At 61.1% G+C, this 12702-nt stretch overlaps 1 protein-coding gene across 4 annotated transcripts in view; it reads right to left on the reverse strand.

The window, feature by feature from the left end:
• The window catches only part of VAV2 (vav guanine nucleotide exchange factor 2), a 189075-nt gene that overhangs the window by 17020 nt on the left and 159353 nt on the right, over window positions 1–12702 (reverse strand). For all 4 annotated transcript variants that reach the window (XM_046670830.1, XM_046670815.1, XM_046670822.1 and 1 more), the window contains exons 11-19: window positions 12518–12586; window positions 10927–11013; window positions 8741–8826; window positions 7894–8026; window positions 5630–5739; window positions 4284–4385; window positions 3753–3841; window positions 939–955; window positions 65–86 (exon numbers count right to left, since the gene is read on the reverse strand). In XM_046670830.1, coding sequence (XP_046526786.1) covers window positions 65–86; window positions 939–955; window positions 3753–3841; window positions 4284–4385; window positions 5630–5739; window positions 7894–8026; window positions 8741–8826; window positions 10927–11013; window positions 12518–12586 — 715 coding nt within the window. The remainder of the gene's footprint in view (window positions 1–64; window positions 87–938; window positions 956–3752; window positions 3842–4283; window positions 4386–5629; window positions 5740–7893; window positions 8027–8740; window positions 8827–10926; window positions 11014–12517; window positions 12587–12702) is intronic.

The following is a 12702-nucleotide window of genomic DNA, read 5'->3' on the forward strand; positions in this document are numbered from 1 at the left end:
TCAGCTCCCAGGGTGACCAGTGGCATGGACAGTGGCTGAGAGGGCCCGAGTCCCGCAGACTCACCCGGTCCCGCTCCAGAGGTGTCCTGTGAGGGCAAGGACAGACAATAGTGATGAGGGAAGGCTGCCCAAGCATCAGACATTCCCTGCCCCCCACGTCCCAGATGGAAGGGTCAAGGCAGGAAGCAGGGGGGAGGAGATGGACACGCCCTGGCCTCCCACAGGCACTGGTGACACTGTTTCCCCACGTGACACCCCACCCGCCCCCCCACTATTATTACCTATACTCTGCACCTTTGCGCCTCTCTGCAGCCCTGGGACATCCATCCCTTTTCCTCTCCTATCCCTAACCATGAATTCCTACCTCCTCCAGGAAGTCTGCCCTGACTGCTCCCTGCCCTGAGCCTGGGGTTTGTCGACTGTCTGGGACATGTCCTGCTGCACAAGACTAAGTGCTGGATGTCTGTCCTGCTCCAAGAGCACTGCTCTGTCCCCTAGGCAGGGCCCAGGAAGTGTCCTTTAAGTGCTGTTTAGTTTGACTGAACCCCACGGCTGGGGTGAGGCGTGACGCCCACACCCCATAGATGAATTCAGGGACTTCATCCTCGAGTCAGCTAAACAGAGGGCCCGAGGTCAAATCAGGATGGGGGCAGGTGGGTGGATGCACGTCACAGAGCTGGGCCCCCCTCGCGGCATGCAAGCAGAATGGGGGGCAGCCAGCAGGGCAGCAGCTGCCAGGGCCCCAGGAGGCTGTGCACAGGGACCCATTCCTACTGACGCCCACGAGGAGAACGAAGGCCCCTCGTGAGCAGCAGCAGCTCGGGGCGCGGGGCCCCAGGGTGGGGAGAGCCGGAGCGAAGGGGTCGTTTTGGCTCCGGCTCACAGGGCTGAGTGGGGTGCGGGGCAGCAGGCAGGGCGGGGCAGTTTGGCGGACTCACCAGGTCTGCTGGAGAACCTGAAAGGGAAGCACAGTGGGCATTAGGGGGCAAGCTGCCAGCCCCGAGGGCATGGTGAAGTGCGTGAGTGAGGCGAGCTTCGAGGCATAGATTACACACACACAGCTGGAGGTGCCAGAAGTCTCTTAATTACTTCTCATGGCAAATTCTAGCTCTGGTTTTAGGGGCGCACGGGAGAATGCAGCCTGAGTATCAGACCCGAAGGCAAACAGATTTTCCTACGTGGGCCGCTCTGCTCCAATGGCGGAGTACCTGGATCCCTCGGTGGAAGCTGGGCTCAAAGGGAAGATCTCCACAATTGATTAGTAATGCCTGCCGTGGGCAGGTGACAGGAGGTGTTGGTAGGCATGCTACCTATTTGCCAGGATGTTCATTTACCAACTTGGGGCACCTCAGCTTGTCAGATGGAAGGCAGATGTTCTGAAGATTCTTTCCACCTGCCCTCAGGTGACCCAAGGGGAGGACAGAGAGCCAGGCTGGCCCCAGCTTTCTGATAAGCTGGGCTGCCACCTCACTGGACAAAGCATGGACCACAGTGGCTAAGGCATGTGGCTGATGTGACCTCGACACCCTCTGACACTCAAGAGTTGCAGCCTGCTCGGGGCAGGTGTGAGTATCGGACAGACCCCACAGAGCAGAGATTCCAGGCTCAGTGGACGTTGGGCGGGGAGGGGCGGGCAGCCCACCCGCTGCCCACACGGAAGACAGCAGCAGGCTTTGCCCCGACGAGGGCTTCCCAGGGAGAGGCTGGCGTCTCTTGGGGGTCCCCTGGCCCAGGGCAGCAAACAGTGTAGGCTGCCTTGGCGCCGGTGATTGGCAGGTACAGCCCAGAGGTGGAGCAGACCAAGGGCCCAGCAGCGGCCTGGAGCCCACGCACAGAGAGGGTAAGAGGGCAGAGCAGCTCCCAACAGAGAGCAAGCAGCTGGGAACTCTCCAGAGGAACACGGCCAGAAGGGACTGGGGCAGGACAACGTCCCCAGCAGAGGGAGAAGTGAGGGAACCACATATCGCCCTTGGGAGAACCACAGGCAACTTGAACTAAAAGCAGGTGCCCAGCGAGGACTTTTAATGACATGGGGAGGATGCTCAGGATAACTTCAGCTTTCAAAAGAGGTGAAGTCGCCTGCCTGGGTAGGTCCCAGGTGTGTTTATTATGAAAATATCAGAAACAAACAGAGAGGGGGGTGGATGGGCACGTGCGTCTGCAAAAAGGAGAGGAGGCCGCGAGCTGTGCCTGGAGGCACTGAGCTCTTTTCATCTTCTCTTTTACTCCTCTCTTTCCACATTTCTATGGGAAATGAGGATTTAATAACCAGGGGAAGAAAACAGAAAGAATATTTTTAAGAAAGAAAACTTGCAAGGACATGTATGTAAGTTTCGCCTTTGGTTATTTCTTGATACGTTTGTGGGTGATGTTTATCTTCTTTATTTCATTTCTTCTCTTTTCTTTCTCCAAGTTATTGATAAGTAAATATGTTACTTTTAGGATCAGGAAAAAAATGCCGAAAGAAACGAACTGTCCAGTCGCCTAGTGCGGGGGACAAGTGGCCACAAGAGGGCGGTATTGACGGGCAAAGCTGAAAAGCCGCGTCTGGGCCGGCAGGTGCCCGAGGTGTCTCCTGGCCCCGAGGAGGCTGCTGGATTGCGGACAGGGCAGGAGTGGGGTGCCTCGGGCCTGTGGCCGGGCCGAGGGGGTTTGGGCTGACCTGTGGGACCCTCCTCCCAGATCAGGGAGCTGGGCCAGCCCTCACAGTAAATGCGGAACTGACAAAACCTTCTATTCTGGGCAGCGGTGTCTCGGGGTGACAAGCAGCTCTGATGTGATTTTCTGTCTACCTGGAACGAGCTGACCTCCTCTGAGAGCCGCTTCCCACGTGGGGACCGCCGTGTGACAGCACCATCTCATGGCAATGTGGGAGGGGCCAGGTCGCCCGCATGAAGCATGGGGAGCGGAACAGATCCTCAGCAGGTGCCCCGACCCCCGGGCTTGTGCTTCAGAAGGAAGCCTCGGCGCCTGCTGCCCACTGGACCCAGTGCTCAGCCAGCCCCTGCCGGGTGGCTCGAAACCTTCCAGAACCATCTCAGGAATTTCGGCTGACCGTACAGCTTACCCCAGGCTGGGCACTCCCTCAAACCCATCCCCAAACCAAGAAATTTCAGAGGCGCCTCGGCACCCAGGTGCCAGCAGTGGGGCCCAAGTCCCTTCCCCTTCCTGAGCCTCAGGCATCTGCGTCTGACACACAGGCACAGAGAGAAGGGGGCCTGGTGAGTGCTGTGCGCACACGAGCGCGCTTGTGCAAGTATGTGCATGAACCATCTACTAACATGGCCGCAGCTAAGGAGGGCCAGGTCTCCCTGGGCGCAGGATAACCAGGGTGAAGGATGACTGCGACCCGAGTTTCTCGGTGATCGGAAACCTCCACGCAATCGCCCAGAATGTTCCGTGCCCATTTTGGGGGTGGAGATTCCACAAATTTACAACTGGAACGGGGCAGGCAATGCAGGAGAGGCAGAGCAAACCCCTCGAGGCTAAGAGTTAGGAGGGAGCGCAGTGGCATGGAATTCCCCCACCGTCTGGGCCTCTCGACTGTGTGATCTGAGCCTCAGTTCCTCATCTGGGCCCTGCCCCATGGGGTCACTGAGGTAGGAAAGGAGAATGGGCGCACATGGCCAGGGCTGGGAGGGTGGGAAAGGGCAGCCGTGAGTGACAGGACCCTCGGCATGTGGGGTGTCACGGGGCCTGAGGACCAGCCCCCGAGGCTCATGTCTGGTGGGCAGGGAGGGGTCGGTACTCACTGATCTTGCAGGGAGGCGTCACTTCCAGACACTCCTTGTGCGCCCCGACGCCACACTTGGTGCACAGGTACCCCTGGTAGAAGGTGCCCCTGCGAGGGGAGGGCGGAGTTGACTCGGACGCGGGGCCAGCTCCTCACTCCCCACAGCCGCGGCAGGGCCCAGAGATGACCTTCCCGCCTCGCTGTGGACCCCAGGACCACCCATCCCTCAAAGGCCTGTGCCTCCAGGACCCCCACCCTGATGCACAGCCCTGTGCCCGCTCTCCCCTCGGACCGCCCCCGCCTCGTGTCCCACACAGCAGGCCCTGGGCACCCACAGGGACAGTCACCTCCCCTCTCAGCTGGATCGGAAACACCGGAGGGCCCAGCAGGGTCTGACACTGATGGATAGTCCCAGGGCCCTCTGGGTCCAGCATGGTGCTGGCCTAGGGGGTGGTCAGCAGTGAGGGGGACACTGGGTAGACCCCACACTAGGCCCCCTCGGGGCCGGGGGAATGTGGGTGGGTGGGCAGTGGGGCGGGAGGCCCCTCACCTGAGGAACATCCTGCAGGCTTTGCAGTTGGTGGTCTTGTCAAACGTGTACATCTGGAAGCTGTGGTGGTTGGCGTTGGCTTTGTCAGGCCTGATGTTTGACCTGATGATGGGATGGAAAGAGGGCACCAGATCCCTGAGCCCCTGGGGGTGGGAGCCGGCTGGGCAGGGGGTCGGGGGGCCAGGACTCAGAGCCGGGCTCTGCTGACTCCCAGGCAGCCTCGGGGGGCCCTGACACCCCTGGGAGAACAAGTGGGACCTTCAACACGATGCTGTGCTGGCCCGAGAGAACCTTCTGGGGTGACGGTGGTGGCTACGTCCTGACGAGGGTTTGGGTGTGGGCATCTGCGGAGCCCCAGCGGATGTGGACTCAGGATTTCACTGTGTGCAAGCTCGACGGTTCCAGACTAAACCACAGTGACCTCGGGCTCACAATGGCATCCTGACGTGTTAGGGGGACGTGTGCTGATGTCAGCAATTCCCTTAGAAACACACCCACCGTCAGGGGGCGCAAGGGCTGGGTGGAGCGGTCCGCGGCAAAGAAAGTAGGGCAAGATGTTAACGGTGGAATCTGAGGGTGTTTACCGGAGCATTCTTTCAACTTTCATGAATACTCGGAAAATTCCATGAAAGAATGTCGGGGAGGAAATTACAGCCTCTGGAAACCGAGGGGCAGACACAGAGATGGCCCACGGTTCCCCCCGCCAAGCCTTGGGGCCCGCCGCCTGGCCGTCACCTGTTCTGACGTGTCCTGGACGTGATCCCATTTGACCTCCCAATAACCCCGTAGCCTGGGCCCTCCTCTCACCTCCATTTCCCCAGGAGGAAAGGCGAGGGAGGCGAGCGCACCTGTCCGGAGGCCCCCAGCCCCCTGACGGCAGAGGCCACGTGCAGAGGGCCCTGCCACACTGGCCTCAAGGTCTGACAGGCCTGGGGACCCCACTGATCACTTTTCTCTGTGGGACATACTGGGCCTCCCCCTAGTGTTCACGGAGAAACAGCTCTGTGGCTTTCACAAAAAGGGGACGCTCCCCCAGCCTGTAAGGCCCTGAAGACCCAGTCAGCACGAATCCCTCTGGCACCACGGCCAAACACCAGCCACTCTGCTCTGCCAGTCAGGCGAGTGAGGCCCAGCTCAGGGACAGCGGATGGCACAGCCCGCCTGGGACAGGCTGTAGCAGACGGAGGGCCCTCTTGCCCCAAGGAGATTAAATAGCTAGGATGCTACCAAGTTGGAGCTGGCATCCCGGGGGCGACAGAGCCTGTCTCAGTGTTGGGGCTTTCGAACCACCCCTTGTCTGTGAGAGCCCCGGACTGCATGCCCCGGGGCATGGACCGCAGACTCACATGGCCATCTCAAACTGCTCCATCCACTTCCTCTTCATGTCTTCCGTCTTGCAGAAAAATTGGAAGCCCTGCTTTCCTTGAAGGTGAATGAGATAGAAGCCGTAGGACCACTGCGGGAGGAGATGGCGTGCTTGCAACGGGCACAGCTTCGGGTGCCCTGCCTGGCACGTGTACACGCAGACTCGTGCCTGTGCCTGCGTGTGCACACGTGTGTGCCTGTGCCTGCGTGTGCACACGTGTGTGCACATCTGTCTGCATGTGTAAGTGTATGCATGCATGCACTTGTGCACGCCCCTCTAACAAGATGTCCTGGGACCCTCTCCCACCCCCTCCAAGGTGCGCCCTCAACTGAAATCTCCTGGTTCAGTGGAGCCGACTCTAAACGATGGCACTGGGTCCCCAGGGAGCCTGTGTGTAGGAACCTGCCAGGGTGCTTCTAGGATACTGGCCCACCCACTTTCACTTCCTAAATGGGATGCTAAAAAAACTCACTGTCTGAAGTAAAATAACAAAAAAAAAAAAAAAAAAAAAGGAAAAAAGGCAGGGAAAACCACGGGTTCAGGGAGCCCGAAGCAAAGCCGCCCACAGCTGCCCATCCCTGCGGCCACCCACCCGGCCAGCCGTCTCGCCGGCCTTTCAAAGGGGCCCAGGAAGAAGGGTGTGGAAAGACTGAGTCCATCTGTGTTAGAAAAGATGGAGGGAAAAAGGAAGGGAGAGAGGGAGGGAGGAGAAAAGGAGGAGAGAGGAAGGGAAGGAAGGAGAGAGGAAGGGAGGGAGGGGAAACACAAAGAAAAGACTAAGACAACACAGCGTGAGGGGCAGACACACCCCTGAGGGGCTACGCAACAACAGTGGCAGGGCTCCCAGTGGTCCTCCATCTCTGGGCGGGGCAGGGTCATAATTAAGACCCTGGGGGGACAGAGCCATGAGCCCAGCCTGCTCAGGCCCACAGGCCCCCTCCTGGGTCAGGATGGAAGTGCGGCCTCAGCCCCAATGTGAGGGGGGTGGGTCGAGGGTGCCTGGTGCTTACCATCTTCCCGTGAGACTAGGAAGCATGAGGGGAGGAAAGGAAAGGGGAGACAAGGTCACTAAGAGACTTGGCCGGGCCCCGAGGTGGGGACCGCAGCCCAGGATGTTGACCATGGCCAAGAGCCCCGGGTGGTGGAACCAGAGAGGAAGGCGCCAGGGGCTGGGACACGGGGGCTGCCTGGGGAGAGGCTCCGTCGCCCCCTCTGGGGCCCCAGCGGCTTGTTCTGGACATCAGGGCTGTGTGGGTCACCCTATGGCTCTCCCAGCTGGCACCTGTATTCTACACGGCAGCCTCTGAAGGCCAGGGTCCATGACTTTAGCACCCTGACTCCTGGCCCCCAATCTGACCCAGGGTGGCACACAGGGGTTGCTTAAGCACTAGGGGCAGAAGCCTCTGCCAGAGCAGGACAGAGCCAAGAGGAGGTGGCAGCCCTTCCCTGAGGTCATGACCCTGCCCCAGATGTCATGGCCCCATCCCAGTGGTCATGGCCTCTCCCCAGTGGCCCTGGCCCTGCCCCAGTGTCCACAGCCCCGCCCCCAGCATCCATGGCCCGGTCCCAGCAGTCATAGCCCCGCCCCCAGAACCCATGGCCCCACCCCAGCAGTCATAGCCCCACCCCCGCACCCATGGCCCCGCCCCAGCAGTCATAGCCTCACCCCCAGCACCCATGGCCCCGCCCCAGCAGTCATAGCCCCGCCCCCGCACCCATGGTCCCTTCCCAGCAGTCCTGGCCTTGCTCCAGTGGTCATAGCCCGCTGGCTGGACATCAGAGACTGATGAGCCACAGGAGGCCCAGCCAGAGCCCCTCCAAAGGGGGCAGGCATGGGGAGGGGCAGGAAAGCCTGCTGGCTGGAGGGGCAACACGGCTGGCGTCAGGTCCCCAGGTCTAAGGCCCGCCCTGCTCAGTTGCTCAGTCTCCTTCCTGAGGAGCTGTGACCCCATGGTGCCCAGCTTCAGGAAGATTCAGAGACAAAGGCGCGGGAAGTGCTGGCCGGTCCCTGAGTGGGCGTGCCCTCGGCAGAGCCACAGTGACAAGAGGACGGCAGAGGAGGGAGACCCATCCTAGCTGCGGTGCAGAGGCTGCCTGGCCCGCCCAGCTGGCCCACTCGGGGTCGGCACTGACTTCCAGCCGGTTCACCTTTTCCCAAGGCCCCCCACAACTCGTCCCGCAGTGGGAGACCACTGCCCACCCTGTGCCCGGTGTGGCCCAGCCTCGGAAGGCCCTGTGTCCCACCTTCTTGACGTCCTTGTTGTTCATGGGGTCGTCGGTCATCTTGTGGAAGAGCAGCTCGATGATCTCCTTCAGCTCGTAGCTGTAGCCCCTCCTTTTGCAGACGATGACCACCTTGTCAAACAGGAACAGGTACCTGGCCCCACAGCGCGGCCAGGGGACCTGTCAGCACCACGGGCGCGCTGTGCTCTGAGGCCGGGCTGTGTGCCTCAGCTGGGCCGCGGGGGGCCCGAGACCTGCCCTCCCCACCTGCTAACTCTGACCCCTCGGCCAGGTCTGGGCGGCTCCGATATGGCTCCTCCACCCCCACGGGGCCTTCCTCACAGCACTGCCCCCGACGGTCAGTGCCCTTTTACATGTCCATCCTCTGCTAGACTAGGAGCCCCATGAGAGCAGGACCCGTATCTGCTGTGACCCAGCCATGGCCCCAGACCTTGCACACAGTAGGTGCACAAGGAGGACCGAACAAGCAGGGCCGTGCCAGCTCATCCAGAGCCTTCCCTGTCACTGGCTCCAGCATTCCCTCGCAGCCATCAGCCAAGAGCTCATGTGGCCACTCTGTCCCAGCTCCCGGGAGTCCGGGAGCTTGCAGGGCCTCCGGCTGCCCCCAGCCAGCCAAGTGCCGGCCGCGGGCAGAGCACCCCATGGGTGTGGCGGCTGCTGGCTGATGTGGCTGCCGGGCGCTCTCGCCAAGAAGGAAGGAAGCAATTAAAGCAGAACCACACAAAGCCGAGTGGGCAGGCAGCTCTTTCCACAGGAAAAGCTGTTTCCAGACCCGCCGGGCAGCGAGTGCCCTGGATTGGAGCGCCTGACCGTGATGGATGCTGCCCGGCCCGGGGCCGCCGCTCACCTATCTTGCTTGGTGTGGTTGACTATGGACCGGACCTTCAGCTCCCCGTCGATCTTTGGCCTCCCAAATTCCTCCAGTTTCACTTGCTGGGAAAGAAGGGGAGGCTGTGAGCCCCAGGCGAGAGCAGCGCTCCCATCCCCCCAGCAACTGCATGGCGAGAAGGGCAGGTGGGCATGCGCCCAAGGGGGACGTTTCCCATGGAAACCAAACACGGACCAGTGACATGGACCAGTGGTTCCTGGCTGGGGCTTAAGGCTCGGAGGGGGCCTGCACTGGAGGCTCCTGTCCCTGTCCCCCCAGCCCCGCCGAGGACCCCCCTCAGCTCGGCGGGAACAAAGAGCGATTGATGGTGCCGGCCACGTCGACAGGCCGCTGTTGTGTGGAGCCCAGAGCAGGGCCTGGCAGGAGGAGCCAGCCGCCCCACCCCGAGAAACCAAATGAAGGGGAACAGACAACCCTTATCAGACGGAGGGCGGGGGCGCGGGGGCCTGCACCGTCACCTCCCGCAGGAAGAGGCTCCCAGTCAAACCCGCTCTCAGATCTGCCGAGATTTCATTTTCGGTTTCCGTTTGGTTTGTAACTCCGCTCTGCTTTGCTTTCAGAGGACGCGTCTCCCGACACGTTCCCTGTGTGGTTCTCGAAGACAGGTCTACACGGACGGGAGTAGGAAGGGGGGAGCTCCCAAACGTTCAGGGGGCCCTGCTCATGGCGCCATGGTGGATGGTTCTCAGCATCCTCTTCCCAGTTTCCTAAATTTTCCGGAAGCTGCCGGAGCGAGACTAAGGGTGCAGCTTTGGTGTCACACAGCACAGAGGGAGCTGAGCGCCTGTGTCGCCGCTCGACTCCGGGCTCCAGGTCTTGTCTCTGAAGTGTGGGGACCAAACCGGGGGCCCGCCTGCAGTGCTGGGGCACGGGAGACAGCCACGGCACTGGCGGGGCACCTGGCCCGCGGATCACTCCACACCTGTTCACCTCTCTTGTTTTTGCTATTTAATGAACAATTATTACTCATAGATGAAAACTTTTAAAAAAAACCAAAAAGCATCTTTCTTCGTGTTGTCAAAGTGCTGAGGGCTCACTGCGTGGCCTTCAGAAACACGGAGGGGAACGAGGGGAAGGTGCGGCCCCCAGACCCACCAGGCGCCACCCGGCTCACGGTCTGGGGCATGGCTATCCTTAACCTCCTCCGCACTCGGGCGACTTTCTTTCTTTCTAAAGAGAAAGAAAAATGGGGTGGTATCATAGCGCTGTTCGGCAGCTTCTTTCCTTTACTTGACGGCACTGCACGAGCGTTTTCTGGCCACTTGTTTGCAGAGGCGGGGGTCCTCTGGGCTCCTCTGACCCCAGGGGGTGACGAATGGCCTCCGGGGGCATCTTTTGCAAAAGCTTCCGTGTTGATGCGCCCTTGACAGAGGCTCGCCCGACCCTGCCACGTCCAGGGTCCGGAGAATGAAAACGTTCGCACAGAAACCAGTGGTCCTCAACCAGGGGTGACGGTTCCAGGGGACATGGGGCGAGGTCTGGAGATGCACGTAGTCCTCACCACTTGGGCCCCCCAAGTGTGGGGGAGCTACTGGCATCTAGTAGGCAGAATTCAGGGGCGCTGTTCAACATCCTACAAGGAATGGAACAGACCCCACGACAAAGAATGATCCGGCCCCAAACAGCAACAGTGCCGAGGTGGAGAAACCCTGGTCTGAGCATTCGGCGGATCTGAGAGAAGCTGGAACAGCTGGCACAGGCGGGGAAGTGTCTGCCTCCTTGGATGGCTCGTTTCCTCTCCCCGCAGGACACAGGGGCTCACCCACCGCCCCAAGGCCAAGCCTCTGCCAGACCGAGGGGAGAGGGTCCTGTGAAGTGTCAGCCCTGCCTGATGGAGGCCAGGGGGATGGGAGAACCCAAGGGCAGCTCCTGGGTAGAGCCACGAAACCCTGTCCATTGTCCCTCCTGAGGACAGTGGAGATGAAGGGGTCCAAGGACAAGAGGCAGCCTCATGCCCCAACGGAGCCACACCCTCCTCTTGGACCCAAGAGAGTTGAGGGCGCAGGCCATACAGTTCCTCCCTCAGGCCCTGCCCCTTAGCAAGCGGCTTCTGCTTCAACAGTGAGGCTTTGAATGCAATGTTTAACAACATGTCTACACGGTCATAATGAACCTTCACTCTCTGGAGGGTCAGCCGCACTCACCAAGTTTTCTATAGAACTCTGAAATTCGCTGATTTTCTTCAGGGTCTCTTTGTCCCGTTTAACCTCATTTATGTACATCGCCAAGTCCTTGAAAACAACGGGGAGCGGGGTGGTTAGCAGGCACGAGATCCCACCCCCATCTGCCCAGGGCTGGCATCTTCAAAGCACCTTCCACATCCCCTGCAGGTGGCCAGCCCTCGAGGCGACACAGGGGTGAGACGTGCCACCCCCACTTGAAAGATGAGGAAACCAAGCAGGAAAGGTAAAACCAGCCCCAAAGTGCACCCCACGGAGGGCCGAGAACCCCAACTCCTGCCTCCTGCCTCTTTCTACCCTGTCAAGATCCCCGCCAGGTTGGAGGGAAAACAGCCACCTGGACTCAGACTAGCCTGCTCCTTCCTCTCGGGATGGGTGCACCCGCAGGCCGCCGCCTCCCGCAGAGCCTCTGCAGAACGTGGGCGACCCTGTCCCCACATTCCCCCCGCAGAACGTGGGCAACCCCATGTCTAGCCTGGCCCATCAGGCGCTGCAGCCTCCTGCTGCCACCAGGGGGCAGTGCCCGCCACGATCCAGACAGCAGCCTTGCTGGGCCGGGCACCCAGCGCCACGGACAGCCCGGGGACCCGAGCCCTCCCCTCTGCGGAATGTGCGCGAGCGGGCGCCCCGACCTGCCCAGCAGGAGGACAGGCTGCCTGGGGTGGAATCCCTGAGCCAGGCTGAGGCGGGAGCCGCTTCCGGCCTCCCCTCCAGCACCTCCAGCCTGGTCCCACAAGGAGCCCCCAGCAGGGCAGAATCTGAGAGCCTGAGGCAGAAATGTTTCGAGATGGCCCCAGGGAACAGCTCCACCACTGTGGCCGAGGTGGTACAGGCCACGGGGCTGCCTCACGGCTGGGAGCGAAGTTCTCCAGGAGCGCGAGGCAGCTCGACGGCTCTCAGCACAGACGGCTGAGCAGCAGGGGGACGCAACGCAGAGGGGGCCACCCTCCTAGGAAATGCCACCTTGCTAAGACTGAGGGTGCACAGATGTAGCCAGGTGACAAGGAGGGGGTCCAGTCTGAGCCAGCACTCAGAGGTGGAAAAGGATGGAGCGTGTTCAGGGGCCTGGGAGGGGAGCCACAGGAGGTTTCTGAGCAGGGCAGTGACGTGAGCTGAGCTCTCCTTCCAGGGATTTCCACAGACACCGGAAGGAGAGGAGAGGAGGCGGGGCGGGTGGGGTGGGCATTTCAGAAGCAGAGGCCACAGGACCGGATGACCCAGAACTGAGTCCAGTGCCTGGGAACCAGTGACAGCCCGGCAGATGTTCGGGAAAGTAGGAGAGAGGCCCAGGAGAGTGACTGTGGGCCAGGCGAGGTGACAGATGGGGACACGGGGCAGGCGCCCGGCCTGCAGCCCCTCCCCCTGCCCCTCTGCCCTTGGGTGGGTCTGGTCCCCTGCTCCCCCCCTGCTCTGCCTCCTGCTTCCCAGGAAAATCTACACCCAAGGTCACAAAGTGAGACTTGTCAGCAAGGCCAATTCCAGTCAAAGAACACAGGCTTGGTACATTAAGTCTGAGGCTGGCCCCGCCTCTCCCTGCCTCAGTTTACCCACTCACCTGCATGGCTTCCAGTGCTTCTTTGAGCTGCTGCTTCTCAGGCCGGTCGGTGGAATGGCTCAGAAGTTCCTGGAGGGGCAAGAGGGGAGCCGGGTCACCACTTGGGGGCGCTGGCCTCTGCCCCCAGCCCCCAGCTCAGGCTTTGGTTGGGCTGCCCAACTCCAGCAGACAGACAGCGAGCCCTC

Source organism: Equus quagga, chromosome 1 (assembly GCF_021613505.1).
Source record: "Equus quagga isolate Etosha38 chromosome 1, UCLA_HA_Equagga_1.0, whole genome shotgun sequence".
In the NCBI taxonomy this organism is placed as follows: Eukaryota; Metazoa; Chordata; class Mammalia; order Perissodactyla; family Equidae; genus Equus; species Equus quagga.